The 22,226-nt window shown below is 41.0% G+C and overlaps 1 protein-coding gene across 2 annotated transcripts; it reads left to right on the top strand.

The window, feature by feature from the left end:
- The first annotated feature begins 119 nt into the window (after positions 1-119).
- On the top strand, positions 120-21,729 carry LOC101919282 (interferon-induced GTP-binding protein Mx-like). Of its 2 annotated transcripts, none has more exons than XM_055801886.1 (15): positions 120-205; positions 1,209-1,278; positions 3,161-3,477; positions 4,980-5,175; positions 6,106-6,243; positions 7,502-7,656; positions 9,563-9,701; positions 10,218-10,416; positions 11,211-11,289; positions 12,259-12,381; positions 13,215-13,356; positions 15,562-15,720; positions 16,653-16,729; positions 18,231-18,473; positions 21,117-21,729. In XM_055801886.1, the coding sequence occupies exons 3-15, from the start codon at positions 3,217-3,219 to the stop codon at positions 21,345-21,347; spliced, it is 2,142 nt and encodes a 713-aa protein (XP_055657861.1). In that variant the 5' UTR covers positions 120-205; positions 1,209-1,278; positions 3,161-3,216; the 3' UTR covers positions 21,348-21,729. The 2 variants fall into 2 exon arrangements, with proteins under 2 accessions (XP_055657861.1, XP_055657862.1); XM_055801887.1 differs by having other exon boundaries at positions 123-205; positions 4,983-5,175.
- The last annotated feature ends 497 nt before the right edge of the window (positions 21,730-22,226 follow it).

The following is a 22,226-nucleotide window of genomic DNA, read 5'->3' as shown; positions in this document are numbered from 1 at the left end:
GCTGTGTGTAAGGAAATGAAAGTAAAACCACCAACGCATTGCATTATTATTTCCAGAGCCATCATGAAGCAATACTCTTTTCATGTTGAGATTGGTTTCATTTCTCCTGAATCTTGTCAGAGTGTGTAGGTGGAGCCTGTGAATAAAAAGGAACCAGAAGTTGAAAAGAAGTTCCTGCTTCTCCTTGCTACAGGACACTACACAGGTAGGAGTTTCTCTTTTCCTTCGTATAAATATAATCACTCATTTTTTGACTGTTATCTTCATTCCTTTTAATAGCTGCATGTGAGAAAGCTGCATAGGAGTCTAAAGAAACTGCAGTTAAACAAGGTTGCCAGGAGTAGAATTTTTTGTTTTCTAGGGTGGGGGAAAAGAAAAGATACTACTGTTGTTTCCACTTTAAAGGGAAATGGCTGGGAGATGGTATTTAAATTGGAATACATTCTTTGAAGGGCAGTGGGGGGTGTGGGTGTGTGTGGGAGGGGCAGTGTTCAGCAACATAGTCTAGCTGGCAATATTAATATCTTGCATCATAAACTTTGCATTGCTTCATTTTTTTTTTCTGAGAAGACAGCTAGAATTAATAAACATACAGCCCAGAGACTGTGTAGTTTACCCAAATATCCTGAATTCACAAGATGCATCAGGCAGAAGTCTGTGGGCTCCTCTGGCTGGACAAGGAGTGAATAAATGCAAGAACTGTGTGGGTTCAGCACCGCAGCTTTGCACTTTGGGTTTGATAGCAGATTTTGTTATTACCCCTGGGGATGCAAAGCCAGGATTGCTAGAGAAAAGCAAGGCAACTCCTCTTCGGGACAGTCAGCAGGTCAGTGCTTCATGCAGATGTGGCTGTGTGTCACAGCGCTTTGTGTTGTGCCGGGGGAGGTTTCCAGCATGCAGGCAGGCAAACCTCAAAAGGTAAAGTTCAAGGAACCCAATATTGTCCTGATGACGATGACAGAGGCAGGGGCAGGTCTGGTGAGAGGGTGTGTTACCAGATTCCAGTATCAGCATGCCATCCAGATGTCACGTCTCACATGTGGATTCTGGCCAGTTTCAGAAAGGCACTTAAAAATTGCAGCTCTTTTTTTTTCTTTCCCCTCTCCTTTCTTTCTTGCATCTGATGTTGTCAAGGCTCGGAACACAAAGAAATCATTATGCCTGCATGGCACAGTGGAGGGTTGCACTGACCTATCTAACTTTTTCAGGTCTAGGTGGAGAGCAGCAGGGTAGCCCTAGACATCCACGTGTGCCGATTTACTCCACTGCTTACTGCAAGTATATTTGTTAGCCTGTGTATCTGTGTGTGCATGCTGCAGTTTACACTCTGGACCTAGCTAAAAAATGCTTCTGTGTATTTGGTGAGATATAGCCCATGCACTAAAATATTTCTAAGTTGTCACTTTTTTGTCAGACTCCGCAAGTCTCTGCAAGATCCTTCTTTTTCTTTTTCTTGTTCCTGGTGGCCCTACTACACTATTTTTGCATTTCATCCTATTCATTATAAGGGTGGCTAAAGCTTGGTGTATAACCTCTTTCTGAAGGAAACACATCCATGTTTAGGAGGCCATATGCTAAAACCAGTACATTAATAATCGGAACGTAGCCCAATTAATATAAATAATAATGTAAAAGGGACAAAATTGTTCCTGTGTAATATTCACATCAAATTAAAAATTTATAGGAAGTGTTTGTTCCACTAAACGAAAGGCAGGTAGAGAATGGGAGAAGCAATGAAAGGAATTCATGTTTAGAAACATTATTATCAGAACATTGGTTTTTTGTAGCAATAGAAAAATCACAAAAGAAACTGGTGGCCAGTGAATGGGGAATGTATGTTTGTTGCAGACAAAGCACTGAGCCCTCATTCAAGGAAGTGAAATCTTATAATTCATTAACAGCAAGAGAAAAAAGTTCATACTGAAATATTGAAGAAAGAAGACATGGGAAAAGATGAGGGAACTGAAAAATGAATACTTATAAAGAAGTTAAAGTAGTTCAGTCATCTTTTATTGCTGGTCAAAACTGAGGAATTTCCCCAGAGTAATTTATTCTTTATTTTGATAAAAGGAGATAGGAATATCTGTTATAAAAAATTGTATTGCTTTATTAAAAAGAAAGAATGAATACTAATGTGGAAATAATCTGGTTTTTTCTAAACTTGTTTTACACATTGAAAATACAACTTGTTGTGTCTGATCATCCTATTTTGACATCTGCTCAAATTAGAAGACCTGTAAACTTAATTCAACCAGAAAATTAAAATAACAGGAAATTATTTCAAGCAAAAATGTGTTTCTCCCAGTTCATTTACCCAAGTGTTTGGTTAAATATATCTTGGTTTTGGCAGGGGGAGGTTAAAAAATATCTAGCTTTGAAAAAATACTGTTGGGTTTAGTTTCTTTAAATCATTCTCTCTGTTAATCACCTTCCCTGGAAAACGTCACATCAAACACCTCCAGTTTTTTCAGTCACCCATAGAAAATATCTTAATAAAACTTTTACATAAAGAAAACCTGAACAAGAAAAAAAAATGTCTCCTTGTTCTCCCTTCTCTAAAATCACGACAAGGAAAATTTGCTTTTGGGGGAGAGTTTTAAGCTATAGAGGCAGGGACTGAGATGCTGAGCTACTAAAATAGGTGTAAGACTTGACTCTGACAAGAATTTCCACCACAAAAGAGGTGAGCCAGTTGCACAGCAGACTGGCTTGGTTTGCCTTATTCTGATGCCAGTGGCATTGCACAGCCATGCAGCCCTACACTCCTGACCCCAGGTGACTCCGATTAAGCATTTGCACACTCTCTCCAACCGTGCCCAGACCTGCCATACTGACTGAGCTTCTTGAAACACCTTTCAGCAAAACATTTCATTGAGGAAAACTGTCTTTTTGCAAAAATTGGTGTAACTTTTTTCCTCCAAAAAAATATTATTCTTTACTCTGTGACAACAACTGTTTTCTGAAAACAAAGAAAATGTAAGAGGTAGGAAGAACTGTTTCAAGTTTATCCTCTGGAGAGCAATTTTAGTGATCTGAAAAAAGCAGTGGCATTTGATATCTATGGAGGGTTTGAATCAGCAAATAAAAGTGGTGTTTAGTTTTCTCTGCTATGATCACTGTTGCAAGCTGGCATCACTCAGTGCCCCATGTTTGATTTCAGAAGCTGTACAGAAGAGTGGTGAGGCCAGACAGTAATCACTACTTAGTGAAGCAATTATGGACAACCTACACAGTAGCCCAAAAAATCAGAAGGCCATGGGTAATAAGGGTGTAGCAGTCAAACAACCTTCTCAAAAAAACAAATCCATCCTGAAGAAAGATCATGCATCACCTTTCTCACAACCATCTTCAGAAGCTTTTGCAGTACCTCTCCCACCAGACTTTGAAGATGAAGATCTTTCGGAGAACATGATTGAGAGAAAGCCTAACTATGAGGAGGAGGAGTGGAAGGAACAGGATTATGGAGAACAGGACAAGGTAAGGCAGATACCAGAAGAGGGCATAGATCCACCCCACTCTTACTCCTGTGCTTCACTTTGTGCCCCAAAACAAATTCCCCTGTCTCTTTGGGCAGTCTGTACTTAGTAGGTCTAAGCAGAGGAGTACTGGGATCAGGGCCAAGCAGTCATTTGTGTTACTAGGAAGATAGATAGATACCTGCAATTAATCTGCAGGCATAAAAAATGTAGGTATAAAAAATAGGATGGCAGCAGTCTAGCAGCCAATTTAAGGTGCAACGTGTATCTGTTTCATTGGTAACAACTAGCAAATGCTGAACAGAAATCCTAAAATCTGAGTTATTTTTCACTTGAGGCTGTGCTACCTTCAACAGAAATTCAAAGAAAGTTTAATAATAACCTGTGTTGGATATTTGACACTGAAAACAGATTGTTTTGAAGTCTGTGTCATAGCTAATAAAGTTCCTTGAGAATGGTTAGGATTTACTAGCTAGTAAACAATGTAATGAAGATCGTGGGGAGGGGTTACCAATAAGGTTTTAAATACCTGCCTCCAGTAATCTGTATTGTCTTTTTCATCTTGAAAGAAGTATCTGCTCTGTTTGACTATATCTGATTGATAGATGTATTTTCAGAGGTGGCTTTCTTAGACAAAGGTGATGTGGGAAACTTCAATTTTTTCTTTTCAAAAAATCAGGTATGAATGTCCCTGGCCCGTTAGTGTCTGCAAAATATTCATGTTTTCAAAATAAATTTCTAAATGTAGCAGTCAGACTGGAACGTGGAGAGAGGAACAGGTTGAAGAGAACAAGCTGATCTTTATAGACTTTAGCTGAGCATATTTAACAGCAGGTGGCCCAGTTTTGTAAAGGGCTGGAAATCACTCAGTTTCTTTTCATGAAAATGTATCGAAAACCATAAAATAATAATAATCCATCATTTAAAACAAATTGCTCGTATTCATCCCTTACCCTAGCCTAAAATGAGGGAAAGAAAGAAGAGCCATGACAATCTAAAAGATCTTAGCCACCTAAGGATGCTACAGCAGAACACTTTTGGTGTCTACACAGACTAAATGTTCAAACTTCAAAGCAAATATTTAATAAGGTATTCTGTAATAAATTCTCTTATTACTGGGACTAGTGTTCATATGCATACACATAATTCAGTACATCTGTAGATGACTGGAAGAAAATGGCAGTTATTATAAAAAAAATTAACAAAGCACACTTAGTAATGAGGTCTCCTTTTGCTCTTTACCTTCTCAGGAGAGCTTACAAAGTTTAGTATTTTTACTAAGGATGATCACTGAGCCAGCCTCAACTGATTTTGTCATTTTTACAGGCACCTGTTCATAACGTGGAAGTGCAAGAAGGTGCAGTGATATGAAGTACAGCTTGGTGCCAGTACATAAGGTTTATTAGAAAATGATGAGCTGGAAAAGATGCCTAAAAGGGGTGTTTTTTTGTGAAAATAGCTTATTTTGAAATTATGGGAAATTCATTATATGTTTAACTCCAGCAGGCAACGGAACATACCTTGCACAACCAATATGAGAAAAGGATCCGACCCTGCATTGATCTCATTGACAGCCTAAGAGCTCTCGGAGTAGAAAAAGAGCTGGCTTTGCCCGCGATCGCAGTGATCGGAGACCAGAGCTCTGGGAAAAGCTCTGTCCTAGAAGCCCTGTCTGGTATTGCTCTTCCTAGGGGCAATGGTAAGAATTCACCTTCTCAGGTTTTCACTTGAACTTCACTTCGATGAGGTGGAAGGAATTATTTTATTTATTTATTTATTTGGTCTTGAATAGGATAACTGCATGACTAAGACTATATCCAAATAGACTCCAGAGGGCTGCTTAGCTCTGGTTTCCAGTAGAAAAAAATGGATGTGCAGGTGGGGCACTCCAAAAAGGCACATTCTGGGTGGTCAAGAGACCGGGAGTAAGAAGAGTGCAGTGAAGCGTACTTGCCCCAAACCGTGGGCAGAATGAAAGGTAGCATCAGCTGACTCTGTGCGTTTTCCAGCAAAGAGTAGGGCAGTAAAGTATCAGTTTCACATGGAAGACTAGATTTGAAATTTGCTGTTGAGGTTGGTTTGAGGTTTTTTTTAACAAGATTTTCTTATAGATACCATTTTTTGGCAAAAAAAAAAAAAAAAAAGGACAAAGATTTTTACTTATAAATGTTTGCCTTGGATATTATGTAAGTCATAGAAGACGGTTGAGAGACTTAGCAGCTCAAGAAGATTCACCTTCCAGCTCTGTGTATCTGTGTATATACACACATAAGTTCTACAAGTTCTGTATGAGTTGACAATACCATCTAGTCTGTCAGGCTGGACTTGAGGAAGAGGTTTCCTTAGGATGTAAGTGCAGCACTGAAACATGTTATCCAAAGAGTGTAAATCTGCTTCCTTGGAAGTTTGCAAAGACAAGACTTGGCTGGGCAGAACCATATATAGTGCTGATTAATAGTCCTACTCTGAGTAGGATGTCAGGCAAGAGCCCTTTGGCAATGTCTCTGGGAACACTTCTGTATCTCTGTGTGAAGTACCAGGCAACCCTGTGTTCGCCACGCAGTCTGTGGCTGTGCATCATGCATAACAACTGCTGAGAGAGTTACCTCTGTTTTCGGAACTGCTGCAGGTATTGTTACTCGATGTCCTCTGGAACTTAAACTGAAAAGAATACCTGCCACCCAGGCGTGGAAAGGGAAAATTTGTTATCGCAACATCATCAGCGAGCTCCAGAATGCCTCTGAGGTGGAGAAAGCAATAAGAGAAGGTGAGTTGTAACATATTCCCATCTGATTTGACTTGCTTAGTCTCCTCTGAATCCTTTCTCCCCTGAGAAGAATCTGAGCAGAAGTCCCCAGACTAACAGAATGATTGTAGCCATGAGTAACACAAGAGCTGAATTCAGAGCAGAAGAAAGTGGGGCAGCATAATGCAACTCTTTCAAGAGAGTTGTACTACTTGCTACTTCAGTAGTGAAGATGATCCCCGATGTCCGATAAAGGCTCAGACTGCATCCTCAGCTGGATGCTGCCTGCCTGGTTTGGGGAGGTTGTCTGTCAAACTGTAAACATGCAAAGCCCTAAATGGTTCCTGTCATCAGTTCAAAAACTCAGAGAATGCTTGAGGTGTTGTGGCTGGAAGTCTTATGATTTTGGAGACAATTGCAAGGCAGAGTGGAGGGCATATAGAGCTTCTGCCAGCTAGTGGGACCACAGCCTCAGTCATTGCCTTTCCCATGTCACAGTTTCACTTTTATGGTATTTCGTGCTGTGTCAGGAAACACTTTCCTTACCCAAGGGGCAGCAAGCACTTGCCCTAAATGTGAAGGCTGGATTATCCTTCTTTCCTCAACTAGGACCATTCTGCAACATTGTTACCTGTCCTAACAATTTTTCTTTAGCTTTTCAGTATATTATTTGGATATATTTAATACATCCTTCCAAAACTGGCAACACAAGTGGTATGAATTGATTAAGCTAATTACAGAGCTGAAAATCTCTCATGAGACGACAGGGTTTCCTTGCTTCTCTGTGCTGCTCGCAGTTCAAATATTATTGCCTTATAAGATCTGGGACAAATTACTTGATCTATCAACCTCCCTATCAAAATGTGAAGAATATAGAATAACACCTATTTATCTTTCAAGGCAGCTAAGGATTAATTAATGCCTACAAAGTGTCTTGATGTTGAGGAAGATTTTCTACAACTGACGAGTATTTTATCCAATCACTTTAATTGTGGTTTATTTGCATGTATTTTGTCTGCATATGTGAAAGTTCATAAGTATATGCTCTGTAAAATATTACAGTTCACATTCCAAAAGGACTCCATGTATCCTTGTATTGCATAGTAATTTCCTTAGATTTTTGCATAAATGGATTTACACACATGACTGGATCTGAAAAAAGCCAAGCCCAAAAGAACCTGCAGTGGTAGTAGGTACTTTCGAAGTCATTGCGTTCAGCTTCACTTAGATGCATTTTTTTAAAGCTTGTATTCATTGCCTTGCTGTTTTCTTCTTGCAGCCCAGGATGTTGTGGCGGGTACTAGAGGTGCCATCAGTGGAGAATTAATTTCCCTAGAAATTCAGTCTCCGGGTGTTCCAGATCTGACGCTAATTGATCTTCCTGGAATTGCCAGAGTGGCTGTGGGGGATCAGCCAAAAGATATTGGGGAACAGGTAAAACTCAGCCTCATGCCAGACTGTGCACAGGGTCACGGCTGTAACCTACCCCATATGCGAGCCTTTGCTGTAGGATGCTGGAGTTATTATGTTGGGCTTCTGAGCCTGCAATAGAGCTGCTGCAACAAACAGGCCTATTTTTCAGGCAAGGAATTGCCAATAGGAACAGTGAAGTCCAGGATCTCCTGCCTGCACACCTCCAGTGCCGCGACACAGCCTACCCGCGGCAGCACGGAATAACCCAGCCGTGTGGACCCTGAATACAGGGCTTCCCCCATGCCCCTTGGCTAGACTGCGGTCTGGAAGATAAGACACATTCCAAAATGAGTTGTCTCTTACCGCTCTGTGTATGTATTTGGCAAAGATAAATAGGTCTGAGCTCTTGTAAGCTCTTCTGGAGCAAGGTGGCAAACTGGCCCTCTTACAGGTTCATTGCCCTGTCATCCCTTACTTACAGAGTGCGTCAGAACCAAACCCATCCTGTTATTTTTTCATCCCTTAAGGGATCCCAGCAGACCCTTTTTGAAGTAAACAGAATAAGCATTAAAGTAGAGGGGATCTCTACTCTTCCTTTGGCTGTTTTTAGAAGAAATGCTGGGGAATGCAAATAAAACTCTTGGACAAGGCCAGCTGTGAGGGTGATGTGCAGGATCTGGGTGTATTGTTTCTCCTAAAATACCTTTAAATAGGAACTTGGAATCAGGAGTAGCCCAAACTAAACCAGACATTTCAGCAAAAATGAGACAAGATTGAGTTGTCCGGGCTTTACACTCTGGGAGAAAACCAATTTCATTCCACAGTTAGATAGTAATCTTTCTATTGTATTCAAAAGAAAGCAGTAGGTGTGACATGATCCACACATTTCCATTGTCCCCAACTGTAGAGGAATGAAGGCAGTGGGCTGATGAACATTGATAATATGCAGCTGTGGCCTTGCCTCGAAGGCAGTGGGTTGATTGACATGGATGATGTGCAGCTGTAGCTCGTTCCCTCTAAGTGGTTAAATATCTCTGAGGAGTGTGGGAGAGGAGGTTGGATGGAGAAGCAGGAGCAGTGTGGTCTGGCCTCTGGAGGAAGAAGAAACAGCACAGACAGTAGAACCTGACTGAAGGTAAAAGCCTTGTTGTTGCAGCTTGCTTGTGCTGTGACACCCAGCCATCTGCATGCTTCAGAGATGGCGGCTATAGTATTGTAGCACATCAGAAATTGGGATGGATGGGAAGTAGAAAAGAGAGGCACCTTTACCAAAACTCAGGGGAAAAAAGTTATCTTCAGTATAAGCACAATAAAGCTCTGTAAAAATAGAGCTTTTTGCAATACAACACAAACTATGAGAAACCTTTTTATTTGGTGCTGAAACATAGAAACAATGCCAGCTAGATGTCACGTACAACTTAGGTTTTGTTAGTTGTTTTTTATTTGGTTTGGGGCTTTTCTTCCCTACAAACGCTCCGCTGAAATATAAGCCAAAAACATCTGCTCTCCTTTCAGAGATGCAAATTTGAGATTTATCAGCCTAACCTAGCTTGCTTGCTTTCTAGAAGTGTGTACCTAGATAACAGAACTTGGTTTTCTTACGTGTGATTATTTATGAAGTATCTTTAATATTTCCATAATGAAAGCTTATACAAATGAGAGGTTAAATTTTACATAGCTTTCAGGACAGGTGTAACAACAAACTGGTCTCATCCATGCTAGATGTTTGGATTAATCTTGACATAAGAAAAGAGGCTTCATTCTTCTGCTGACTCATTTCTATGCCGTCCTTTAGCATGTAATACTATCCTGGGTACATGTGACATTTAATGTTATCAGAAAGTGGCTCATATTGCTATAAATGGTCACATCCTACATGCAAGCATCTGATTTCACTGAACTACGTTACTGCTCTATTGCATTGCAGATCAAAATGCTACTGAAAAGAATTATTGGCTGCAAAGAGACACTCAATTTGGTAGTGGTGCCATGTAATGTGGATATCGCAACAACAGAAGCACTGAAAATGGCCCAAGAGGTGGACCCCAGTGGAGAAAGGACACTAGGTGAGGCAATTTTTCAGCTACAAGTTGAGAAGTGCAAATCTTTTTTTCCACGAAGGTCTGATATTCTGTACTCCATGCCAGATCTGTGAAATTAGCTACTAGAAGAAGGGGGAAGGGGAAGAAATTAGCCTAAATAAACCATTTACAAAGCGTGAGATGATCCATCAGCTCTAAGAATCCCTCAATTTTGAGTCTTGCTTGCATTCATGCTATGAATAATTGGAAATTGAAAATCTCAGTTAATGGCAGGAAAGCTTTGCTGCTGCCTGTCAAAAAAGGTTTGCAAGGCAAAAAGCGTGGTGGGAGGCCAACTCTAGGGCAAGATTTACAGTGCAAAGCCCAGGAGCTGAGAGCTTTCTAGGAGAGAAGACAAAAAAAAAAAAAAAAATCCAGAGAGAAGTTGCTTTATAAAACATGATACAGAGTGTTCCCGCTCTGGTGGTGGGGTGTCCCACTGCTCCTCTCCCACCATTAACTTCTGTGCTCAACTAAGTTTCTCTTTGGGTAACTTCACAGGCATCCTTACAAAACCGGACCTGGTTGACAAAGGGACTGAAGAGTCTATCATCAACATAATACAAAACAAGGTCATCCCCCTCAAAAAAGGTTACATGATTGTGAAGTGTCGTGGGCAGCAGGATATCCATAACAAACTGGCCTTGGCCACTGCAATCCAGCAGGAGAGAATATTCTTCAAGACTCACAAATATTTCAGGTATTTCTCACAGAAAGGACCTAATCAAAAACATATTAAAATAACTTGAAAGCTTCCTGTTGACCTGCTGAGATTTTAAATTAGGGTTACAAACAGGTATTAATTATACTCACTATTTCTCATTGCCCATACAGTGTTGCATTCCAGTAAGCCAGAAGAATTTTACCTGCCAAATTAACTTCTAAAATGTATTTTGGATGTTCAATACATATCTCTCCCTAATCTTGGGAGAAGTGCAGTGAACTTCAGAAGTTCAGAATAGTCCCAAAGAATTCAAGTGAAGCATCTGAGAACTTCAAGACAAGCATTGAAGTATTTCTATTTGCTGGAAAACTCAGCATGATAAAGGATACTGCCTGTGCTGAGGGCACAGATTTCCCCAGAAAATGACTCGGCAGCAAATAAATGATAACACAGAGAATGGCAGGTGAAAAGGGTTTTAAATCAGTATACTTCACACATGCTGAAATAATACAGTAGCACATTAATTTGCTGTTAGAATTTGCTATTTTCCAATACTTCTCTGTTTCCCTTAGCTTAGCCAGTAGCAGCAGCTGTCAAACAACTCTTGCACAAAAGCCATGGTGCCCAAAGTGCTGGGCTGCTGCCACATCTGTACTAGCGCTCCCAGGAGGCCCCTTTCTTTACTCAATTTGTGCAGTAGAAGTAGTAAAAACAGAGCAGAGCATCAGTGCTGCTTCCTTGCCCTGCACATGCAGTCTATCCAAAACCACCTTTTCCTCTTTCTTTTTTTCTTTTTTTTTTTTTTTTTTTTGGTTTGGTTTTTTTTTCAGCATCCTTTTGGATGAAGGAAGGGCTACTATCCCTCATCTGGCAGAGAAGCTCACAAATGAACTTGTGCGACATATTATTGTAAGTAACAGAGGTGCCATACTAAGCTGTTTGTATCAGTTACTATGTAAAACTAAGTTCAGCCCTTCAAGCTTGGATTGCAATTGATGGCACTTAATTATCCCTCAGTCTGGCAATCTGAGAACAAATTGGCCTGAGAGTTAGAGGTAAAGGCACCCATGCTCTGTCCTCAGATTTGTCTTTAAGATAAAGATTGACAACAGGAAAACCATTTCATCTACTTGTGACTCATAACTCCTGCCTTTTCAATGGCAGCCATGATACTTCTTTTTGTTTGTGGAGAGTGTTGATCAGCTGGGTGACAAGTTACTGCTATGAGCTTGCTAAAACACAGTAATTTCTATTCAATGAAAATGTCTTAAAAATACCAAGTAAGATTTTTTTATATTACTATGCTAATGTAAATAGCACAGTAAATAGTAAATATTGGGGTTTTAATTTTATGTACGTATACTTGTAAGTAATATATCTTATTCCATTAAGGGAAAATTCTAAAATACAAGGAACCTCTAAATTCAGTCCTGAAGAAAAAAAATACATATTTATGTAACATTACATAAAATAAGCAACTCAGCAGCCGTGTTCAATCAGGTATTTATTGGGAATGGAGAGGTCAGTACATCCCTGCATCACCACCTCCCTGGAATGGCCTGTGAAGACGCAGGTTTTGGATCACTGTAGGTGAAATGTTGCCCCAAACTTCAGCTACTCTGCCCACCTTGCAGAGAGGTCCAGACTGATTTCTCAGGGAGATCCTACCCCCCTGCCTTCTCTCAATGAGGGCCACATTTGCATTTCCATGCTATCCCACTGTCACACGTGGGATGCACAAGCAGCAAGCTCTTGGACTCCTAAAAGCAGCAAAGATCATATGCAGGTGTGGGTCACTCTTAGAGGGACTTTGTTTTCCTTCCAAAACCAAAGATGTTCAACCCACCTAAACGTCCTCCTTTACTGTTTACCCCCCAGAAAACTTTGCCAACACTAGAGAACCAAATACGTGAGGTGCTCCAAAAGACGCTGCAGGATCTACAAAAGTACAGAAGAGGCACACCAAAAACAGAGTCTGAGAAGCTGATTTTCCTTACAGATGTAAGTATCCATTTTGGTTTGGTCAAGAAGTAGAGTGAGGTGGTAAGCATGGAAGAAAAAACCTACCAAAAGTTAGAAAACCATCAGCATGGACCACCAGGAAGCTTGTGGTATCTGTCACTGAAGTGTTTTGAGACTAATATAGACAAACCTCTGGCAGGAATACATCATACAACAGTTCACAAGAGCTCATGGCCACTTCCAGCAATTTTTTTCTTGTGATTATGTGACAAGAGAACTGAACAACAACTCAGTTGATTGGTTAAGAACAAGCATCTCAGAGAGGGAAAACTTAGACTCCTGCCTACCCAAAATTTTGAAGGGTTTCCATTGTTTACAGCGTAAGATCATAAGATCAAATGTATTCCTGATACTAAAAATATGTTTTGCAAGTCCATCTAAATGTCTCATCTTGGGGAGCTAATCCCTCTAAGTAAGCTTTTGGCAGGCCAGCAGAGGTGCTTATGAAGATTCATCAGCCTTCAAAGTCTTCATACAAATCTGGTCAATTAGAATTTAGTAAATGGTTCTAAGAGTCCACAGGAAAACAAACAAAAAAAACCAACCCCCCCACACACACACCCCAAAAAAAAAAAAAAAAAAAAAAAAAAAAAGAGTATCGCAGTTGTTCTCCTCTAGCTATGCTGGTTTTGAAAAAAAAAAACCACTAAAACTAGGAGCTAAGAGCATAAAAGATGTAAGAAAGGGGTGTTTTCAACGAACCATGTCTCTGCTTTAATATCAAATTACTGCAAATTTACTTAACATATGCAAGTTAGTCTGAAGAAATGAAACTTTACTACATTGCTTGATTGTTCTTTGATTCATTACAGTTGATCAAACTCTTTAATCAAGACATCTCTCAGACAATGCGTGGAGAGGAACAGTTGTTTGGAAATGAAATCAGACTGTTTACAAAAATCCGCAAAGAGTTTCGAACATGGGAAATTATTCTCCTAGAGCATGCTGCAAAGGGTAAGCATAGAAAACCATCACTTTCAGCTGACCTGAGATTCCATTCCCTCACTTTTAGATCAAGACACAGCATCACCAACAGGTTGTTTTCAAGAAAATGAAAAATAAGAAGCTAGGAGCATTCATCTGCTGTAGATATTAGGCAAGTGATGCTTTGGTCCTTGGGGACAAAGACCCAGCTTGTGTTAAATGCTGTCATAACAGAGAGATCAGTGAATGTCTCTGTTCTCCCAGCAAAGCAATAAAATCTGCACCCTGGCACAGAATTAGTTGGTGATTCTCTGAACCATTCTTCTAAATAACAGCAACAAAACCAACTCATCATCATCACAACAACAACAATAATGATAATAACATAATAATAGTAGTTATAATTCTGTTACTATTATTATTATTAGGAATGCTTTGGGATTTTGGCCTTCTCTGTTCTACTTCAGCTCTGCTTTAATGTGTGGAGAAAGCAATTCTGAGTCTGAAATAACCACAGCCTTGTAAAGGCTGCCCCTTTCTGTGCATCACCCACCTGGCTAATTGCTTAACTGAACTCACTTCTAAACTGCAGCATAGGGTGATACACGCAGACTGAACTCGCTGTACACTCCACGTCTCTTGCAGCATCTTTTTTCACATCTTTCAGAGACCCCACTGTTAGAGATGAAATAGTATCAACTGCCAGTCGAGCAGTAGTGCTTGAAAGAAGTTCTTTTAGTCTTTGATGTACATCTATGTCAACATCACTAGTGACTCTAAAGTGATAGGTACAAATAGGCTGCAAAGGTACAGTCAGTCAGAGACAAATATACGTGCATGCACGTGAAGAGACAGACATCGGTGTATGTCAATGTCTCGTGTCCCATCCATGAAGTACCAAGCCAATCAACATGATTTTATGGAAAGGAATAGAAGGATAAGACAATGAAGGCATGAAGAAATAGATGTAAAAATGGCAGAAAGCACTAGCAGAAGGATGCAGCTTCTTCAGAGGACAAAGCGCAATGGAGTTGCAGAAGATACACAAGGCATCACATGGCAGCTGAATCACAGTGGGGAATCCTCTGGGCACTTTCAGGTTATCACCATTGATTTAAACTAATACATCCAGCTTCACAATAGGATCATGGTAGCAGCGCACAGCAGCTCTTACAGCACAGCTCTTGCTGACAACATGCTACCCCAAAATCATGTGTACATATGCTCAGGTGAAGTGTTTACATGTGTAGAGAGCAAGTTCACTTATATAGATTGAAAGCCAGAGGTGGCTTTAGCCACCTTTACCTAGTTTCCTCAACAAAAAGTGTTGTTATCAGCCACCACTAGGTACATCATTGCATATCAGATGACTCTGTTTAACCTCAGCTTTCTTATGATGAATGAAAGTATTAAAAAAGCAGATATTTTGGATACGTGAAGCCTTGAATTTTCTGTTGCAAAGCCAATAGATATTCTTGCAGCCATTTTACAGCTTTGTACTACCTTAACTGTACAGATGTGTTTTTAGACTCTGAACCAGATACTCCAACTCTACTTTGGTCTTCTTTTTTTTAGTCTTTTTATTGTTTTTGTTACTATCCAACCATGGACTCACATACCTGAATGATAGAATTGAATGCATTTGTAGCCTTCTACTTCCACACATGTATTTGATCCATGATCCACAAATTTGACCACAAAACAGGGCAATATCAAAACCTTTCAAAACACTTATATAGACATCTTTGCCTGAATATGTAAACCAATTCAAAGGAATATATCTCATTTAAGATGGCAAATTTGTGTAATGTCAACAAAGAAATATTGACTGTGGTAACTTAAATAAAAATAGCTAGTTAACAGCAGACTCCCCGGAATAAGACTGTTTAATGACTTTGGGGTTTTGTTTTATTCTGGGTTTTTTTAAAACTCGGAAGTGACTGCTAATGGCTACTTCTGTGAGCAAAGCAATCCAAGCAGAACCAGTATTTTTGAGCTCCATCATAGTTTCTGGATTGCTTTCTGCCAGTTAGATGCTTGATCTAGTATGTAAGATGAGCAATAAATGATGTGTGTTAGCTCAGTTCTGTAGTAACTGTATTGCTTGAAACATCATCTCAGTAGTTTTCTCAGGAGTTCTCCTATTTCAAAAAGGAGAAATAGATTTCCTTCTTAAACCTTAAATTTATAAATTGAGTGATTTGGTAGTAAACCAATGTTACTTTAATATTACAGTTAAAGAAAGTGTACCCATGAAAGTGTGGAAATATGAAGACCAGTATCGTGGACGCGAGTTCCCAGGCTTTACCAATTATGGGACGTTTGAGGATATTATAAAAGAGCAAATCATAGGCCTGGAGGAGCTGGCTGTTGGGATACTGAACAGCGTGATCGGTACGTCCTGCAGGCCACATGAGGCTGTTGCATGGGAGACACTGGTGTGCCTCATAACTTTTTTTCCAGGATAGGCCAACATTCTCACTGCTGAAGGAAGAGCTCTAGCCAGGGTACCTCAGTGTGGGGAAGTTAAATCTGATTCAGCCTAGAGGCTTGCTTCTTCTGTAGAGCCTCCAGTTTCTGCATGTGGTCTCCAGTATTTGTTAATACTTTTCCCAGTGGCTGGTGGAAGGTAGGTGGTGGTAGAAAGTAGCTATAAAAAATAACACCGTAAAGAAAGCATAGTAGAAGTACCTGGTGCCAGCCAAGCAGCTTGGTATTCCCAACCCTGGGAGAGTGGCATTCACAAATCTGAACTGGGAACGCAGCTTCTTTGCCAATTCTTTGCATGAGGTTGTATGTATTACACAGTGACTTCTGGGGCTAGGGAAAAGGGTACACAGTTCACCCAGGAAAAATCACCCAAGGAAAAAGTATGCTGTGATCCTATCCCTCCTATTTTTGCCTTACAAGGCAGCTATGGCATCTGTGCCAGACTCGGTACTCTCTACTATATACACAAGCCCCTCCACCTGGAAAGGGTGCTCCAGGTGAGATGCAGATGTACTTACATGGCTGAGTGATGACACATGTGGTCAGACACAACTGTAAGCACAGAAATTGCTTTATCGAAGAAATCTCAGCGATATTCAGTCTCTCTGGTGTTAAGTGGTTACAGGAGGTCTTTGATGGCTCACACTCTCGGACCTAGAAATCTCAACTTTTATTTGTTTGTATTGGTCATAATAGCATAGTGCATCACTACAGCTGCCTAGCTACTTTTGAATGAATACAGAAAATGAATACTTTTCCCAAGTCCCACATTGAAAATAGCTTAAAAAAGTCACTTGTTTACCTGACTCTATTTTGTCTGTCTGTTCTTCCCTTAGGACTGGTTGAAGAGAAATTTATGGAACTCACTAAAAGGCATTTTGAAAATTTTCAAAACCTAAACAGAGCTATTAAGGTAAGACACTATATATAACCTGAGATAAGACAAGAGCAAGACAGAATGACATTTGTAAATACTGTCATGCTTATAGTATCTATCCTATTGCATTACCCTTATGCAAGCACGAAATTACCTGCAGGCCTATGTTTTTCGTAAAATAAACAAGAGTATGAAAATAATAGTATGTTTATAAAGGCACTAATGAAAGTGCATTTTTCCTTTTGGTACAACTTTGGTAAGATCTAAAACATAACGTTCCTCATTCATTCTGGTCACATTCTTGATGTATGCACAACTCAATGCAAAGAAAATCTGGTATGGCTACCTTGAGGAGTTTATAATTAATTTTAAATTTAAGTTCTGCAATGATTTGCAAGTGTGTGGGTAGCCTCAGAATGCTAAACAGTGTTTTTCCTTCTCTGAAAGGCGAGCCAGGGTGTTAGCCAGTGCAGGAATCTCATCTTTGATAAAAAGGAGCAGCAGCAGACAAGCCAAAAATAATAGAACTATGAGAGAGTTAGAAGATGATTGTTCACAGTTTGGGGGATTGCGTGTTTTGGGGTGGAGTTAAATTATACGGATGTCACTGAAGGCTTTTTCTCAGAAAGAGCTTTGAAGAAGAGATGAGAAGCAATGCTGGACAGCCAGGAAGCAGAGCCTACTCACAGGGTACTGCTTATCAAGGGAACTCAAAGGCAAATGTGAGTGAATAGATGGTTTCCTATTTGACTTGCATGGCCAAACCCTACTGAGCTCCCAGGCCAACCAGGCAACAAGCAACTAAGCTATTTCAGCCAAACGCAGAGGTGTTTATGGAGGGTCTTCAGGTATAACACAACGAAAGGGAGGAAGTTCTGGTAGACCCTGAAGATGAGAAACAAGATGGGACGCTTTCTTAGGGATGCTAGGAAAGCATTTTTAGGGTATTTGAGGATGATTGAAAGAACTTTGCTGCCCCCGCAGACTTTTAGGTGGAAGTATCAAAAAGGCCAGAAAGCATCACAGTACTCCAATAAAAGCAAAAAGCACCAGACAGAGGGGGTTAGATGGGGTTGGTTTGCTGACAACAGATAGGAGACTGCAGTTTTTGAGAAGGGCACAGGGGCAACAGAGTTCACATCAGTGCCTGCCGTCACTGCCCGCTGCAAGAGGGAGACACAAACAAAATGCATGCAAAAACCAACGACAGGCCGCAGGCTGAACTCATGGCTGGCCATTGCTGCTTGTTCACATTGACCTTGTATTTTCTTTTGGGGTCCAAGCACCAGGTTTTGACTGACTTCACTCATATTTAAGGAGGGGACAAAACTGCCACATTTTCCTGCCCTTTCACAACAGCAGAACCAGAATCTAAAGCATTATGCCATGTTCCCAAGAGCCAGTCTGGGATTAGACAGTGCTGCAGCAAGGACTGTTGGACACTGTGCCCACTTTGCCATTCCCTGGGGAAACTGCTAGGCACCGGCACCTTTGCAAAAGAAGCAAATGTCTGAGAACTTGTTCTTTTCTTTCCTAGACCAGAATTGAAGACATTAGAGAGAAACAAGCAGCGGAGGCTGAAAGACATATCTGCACCCAGTTTAAAATGGAGAGAATTGTATACAGCCAGGATGACCTTTACATTAGTGATTTAAAATCTGTTGAGGCAGAAGACATTCCCAAAGCTGGCAACAGGAAAGAGCTGCAGATTGGATCTGTTCTGAATCAACAGCCCTCCTTGGTGCAGGAAATGGTTTCTCGCACGAAGGCCTATTTCAGTGTGAGTTTACAGACTATGAATACAGCAGTTCTTCTGCACCCTGAATGCTACAGCACACCCCTCACCCAGATCTTGCTGTAGTCAGTACGAGTCTTTCACACAATACTACTACTATGCAGGGAACAGTACCCAGAGGGTATAAGCATCTCATCCAGGTACATGCACAGCTTCTGCAGGAATTAATCGGAGCTTCCAACCAGTGATGAAAATGCCAGGGCAAAGCTGGTCTGACGGGCAGTGTCAGCACAGTTGCTGGGGAGAAGTAGTTAGACACTGTGGGATATGGTGATTAGAGAAGCCTGCAGGTTGTTGAAATGACAGCTGGCTCCTAAACCACTTATTAGCTACCCCCCAGCCTGGCATGGCTCCCTGCCATGGCTGCCCCTCGCTCGGGGAATATGCCATCAGAGGGTCCTCGTCTCACCCCCCTCCAGCCTTTCATGGAGGAGAGGATGACTCCCTGCCACCTGTACAGCCCCATGCCAGTACAGTGCTCTCTTGCTGGCTTTCCTATGGGACAGGTGTCAGAGGGAGGAAAGGACAGTCACTTCCCAGCATGGAAGAGCGGGCAGGATGGGGAGGAGCCCTTTGCCCTGTAATTAGAAATTATTCATATTCAGTTGATGGCAAGCCCCCCTCTCCACCAAAGGAAGCAACAGTCCTCAGATTGCTTTCCCCACTGCAAGTTTGTCGTATGGTTTTCAAATAACACTAATTTCCAGAAGCTTAACAACATTATGTACAGCACTTTGGTATCTCGCACAGCACCTGAGAGCTCAGGTCAGCCTCAAGCCTCCCTGCATGTTCCTGCTGCCAGCAGAAAGTGGTGTCAGTGGCTTGCAGTCAGACCTCAAACTAATGCAGCAGGAGGAGTGATAATAAAATGCTACATTAAAATAGATTCAGCTACCTGTAGAGATCAGAGCGTGTGTGCTGTATTGCAGACAGCTCCATAGAAGTTAAGTCTCTGAAGACAAACGGGATGTTTTAACAAAGGATCACATTAAAGACAGACAGAAAAGAGAACACACAGTATCAGGATTTGCTTTTGATCTTTGTTTCGTAAAACCTCCTCAGAAAGCAACAAGTTCAATATTAATAATGCAGTAAGGTAAGTAGCAGCTCACCTTGAATTTCAATAGCAAGGTTTTGACAAATTCCTGCAATTAAATGTTCGAGCTGCTCAGGCTGATTGAGAGAAAAACACAGGCTTTCAGAGAACAAAAGACAAAGGCAGAATTGTGTAACCTCTTCCTTCCTACTTCACTATACTCTGCTATAACACAAATGTCTTTGATACTAGTTATAAATTTTTGTAAATGCCCTAAGCACCACTGTCAACAAAAGCAAATGCCAGGGCATCATATCTCCACATAACTTATGCGAGGCCAAATACACTTTGACTGAGATGGAAGACCTTAGGTGTACATGGCCTTTGAAAATGGCATGCATGAATCTGTGTCACCTATGGCAAGACTGTCAAGATTCTGGGTAGAGTTTGTTTGGCTCTAGAAAAACACCTGCGTTTAAAGCACCTGGGCTCCCTCCCACCACAGTCAGTAGTGCCTAGAGAATACATAAGCTCAGTAAGTGCATTAGCTGACTCAGCCATATTGCTTGCTATTGACTAGATCTCTGCAAGCTAGAAAGCAAAACTAAACACCTAGTCTCAGGTGTTTTTCAGCTCGAGTTCAACCCCATCCTTGTACACAACAGATTTGCAGCCACTGAGCTCCAAAGGTATCTAAAGCCAGAAACACCTTAGACTTCTCTGGAAACTGGCTGCCTACAAATTGGATGTACTTTACCTGATTTTCCCATTTTCAAGCCAGGTGCCACAAGAAGAAAAGAAGATGGCACCACTCAGTTGCAGCCAGCCACTGAAATTAAGTGCTTACCTGGCACCAAGAGGGCTGGAGGCAGCTCCCCTCTGGCACTGGAGAAGTTTTGAACCTCCCATCACCAAAAGCACCAGCTAAGCCCCCAAGCCCTGTGGATGTCTCTGGGGAAAGGGGCCCAAAAGGTCTTCTAGGTCAATGTTTAGATTTGCATAAATAACTAGACCAGACAGTCTGTCATGTTAAACAGTAAATTATCTCATTGAGCTATCAATAGATGTAAAGTAGACACAGTCTAGCCTCACTATTGCTGAATTTTCCCTTAAGGCTAAAGCTTACTTCAAAGCTGTCTTAAAAGGACAACCATGTCAGAAACACTACCTGAATACAGGATTTTACCACCTTTGGGAAAAATCACTGTTTCATTGCCTCTACCAGAACGGATTGGTAGTGTTCAGAGAAGACAGGTTTGACGTCAGAAATGGTTCGCAAATACTATTCATCAGTTATGTCCTTATGTAACTCTTGCCAATGACAGCTGGCACAGCTAAGCAGGGAACAGCCTGCCTCGGGTTTAGTTTGCTGGGGGAAAAAAGCAACAGCTGACTCTCCTGTAACTCTTAATTTTTAGATCTTTAGACACAAGAGATGAATGGTAAACATTTTTTTGGTTCATAGGAGCACTCACTTCTTGAACAGTAACTCAATACATTTTAAAGTCTTACCAAATTACCTAGAGCCTCTTCCTTTTTTAGTTCTTTTTGGGAAGTAAGTCTTCTGCCTTTTTTTTCCCCCATTCTTGCAGGGAGCAAGTAAACGCCTCTCCAATCAGATACCTCTGATCATACTGTCTTTTGCCCTTCACGACTTTGGGGAAAACTTACAGACCACAATGTTGCATCTTTTGCAAGAAAAAGACAAGTTAAGCCATCTCCTTCAGGAGGACAGTGAAGCTGCTAAACATAGGAGCTACCTCAGTGAACGAGTTAATCGTCTCACCAAAGCCTGCCAGTACCTGAGAGACTTCTCATTGTAGGTTTCATTTTTCACAAGTATTTTCCTACTCTTGTTCTCCAGCATTATTGAAAAACTTTGTAAAATTCCCTAAAAATGTAATGTCAGGACAGATGTTTAACACTGATTTCGAGAGCTCAGTTCTGCTTTATTTTCCATAATCAGTCATATGCAAATGCCTACCCCTATGTAAAATGCTCCATTGAGGGAGTTGTGATTAAAAAAAGTTATCTCATTTTTAAAAATATGCATTATGAACTCTGCACAATCATTGAAATTATTAAAAAGCTAGAGCTCTGAAGGTTGCATTTTGTTGTGGGGTTTTTTAATGAGAATGAGAGCTTTCAGGTGTAGCAAACATTGTTTGACTAATTTTCCTAAATAAAGCTTACTGCACAACCCTAGAGAGCCCCCACTTAATTTTGTGTTTTTGCCTCACTGTGGTCGTTGTCTTTCCTGCCATCACCTGAAAGATGACTCTGCAAGGTGTCACCACTGTTAAGTCCCAGCCCAGTAGGCAGAGAAGGTGCAGAGTGGGTATGAAACAGTTTCAGTTTAGAAGAGAAAGAAAGTTAACTTCATCTGATCAGTACATCCATAGGATGCCATTGGTTCTGTTTCTTCTTTTTCAGTTCTCTGATTTGCAGAGAAAAGCCAAGAGGCTCTTTCTTTTGGATGCCTGGAGCATCCAAATTTGGTGACGGATGGGCAATTCAATAGATGGCAAGATCTGGATGTCCATAAGAGATTAATCCACTCAGGATGTTAAACATCAGAAGGGTGTCTCAGCATGTGGCTTGCTGCCTGTCTCCTTCCCCTCCCCAGGGCAAGCAGAACCTTTCCAAAAGCCCTTTGATTTCATGAAAACCAGTGCAAAATATAATACAGCACGCTGTATTCA

This window comes from Falco peregrinus, chromosome 4 (genome assembly GCF_023634155.1).
Source record: "Falco peregrinus isolate bFalPer1 chromosome 4, bFalPer1.pri, whole genome shotgun sequence".
Classification (NCBI taxonomy): domain Eukaryota; kingdom Metazoa; phylum Chordata; class Aves; order Falconiformes; family Falconidae; genus Falco; species Falco peregrinus.
This window is presented reverse-complemented; position numbering and strand designations above follow the sequence as displayed.

What these genes read in the sequence shown, in the direction of transcription:
- LOC101919282 (XM_055801886.1), top strand. Translation starts at nt 3,217, where the DNA reads ATGGACAACCTACACAGTAGCCCAAAAAATCAGAAGGCCATGGGTAAT. An exon ending in AACTTGTGCGACATATTATT is followed by an intron (nt 11,290 to 12,258) that starts GTAAGTAACAGA and finishes TTTACCCCCCAG; the next exon opens with AAAACTTTGCCAACACTAGA. An exon ending in AGCTGATTTTCCTTACAGAT is followed by an intron (nt 12,382 to 13,214) that starts GTAAGTATCCAT and finishes GATTCATTACAG; the next exon opens with TTGATCAAACTCTTTAATCA.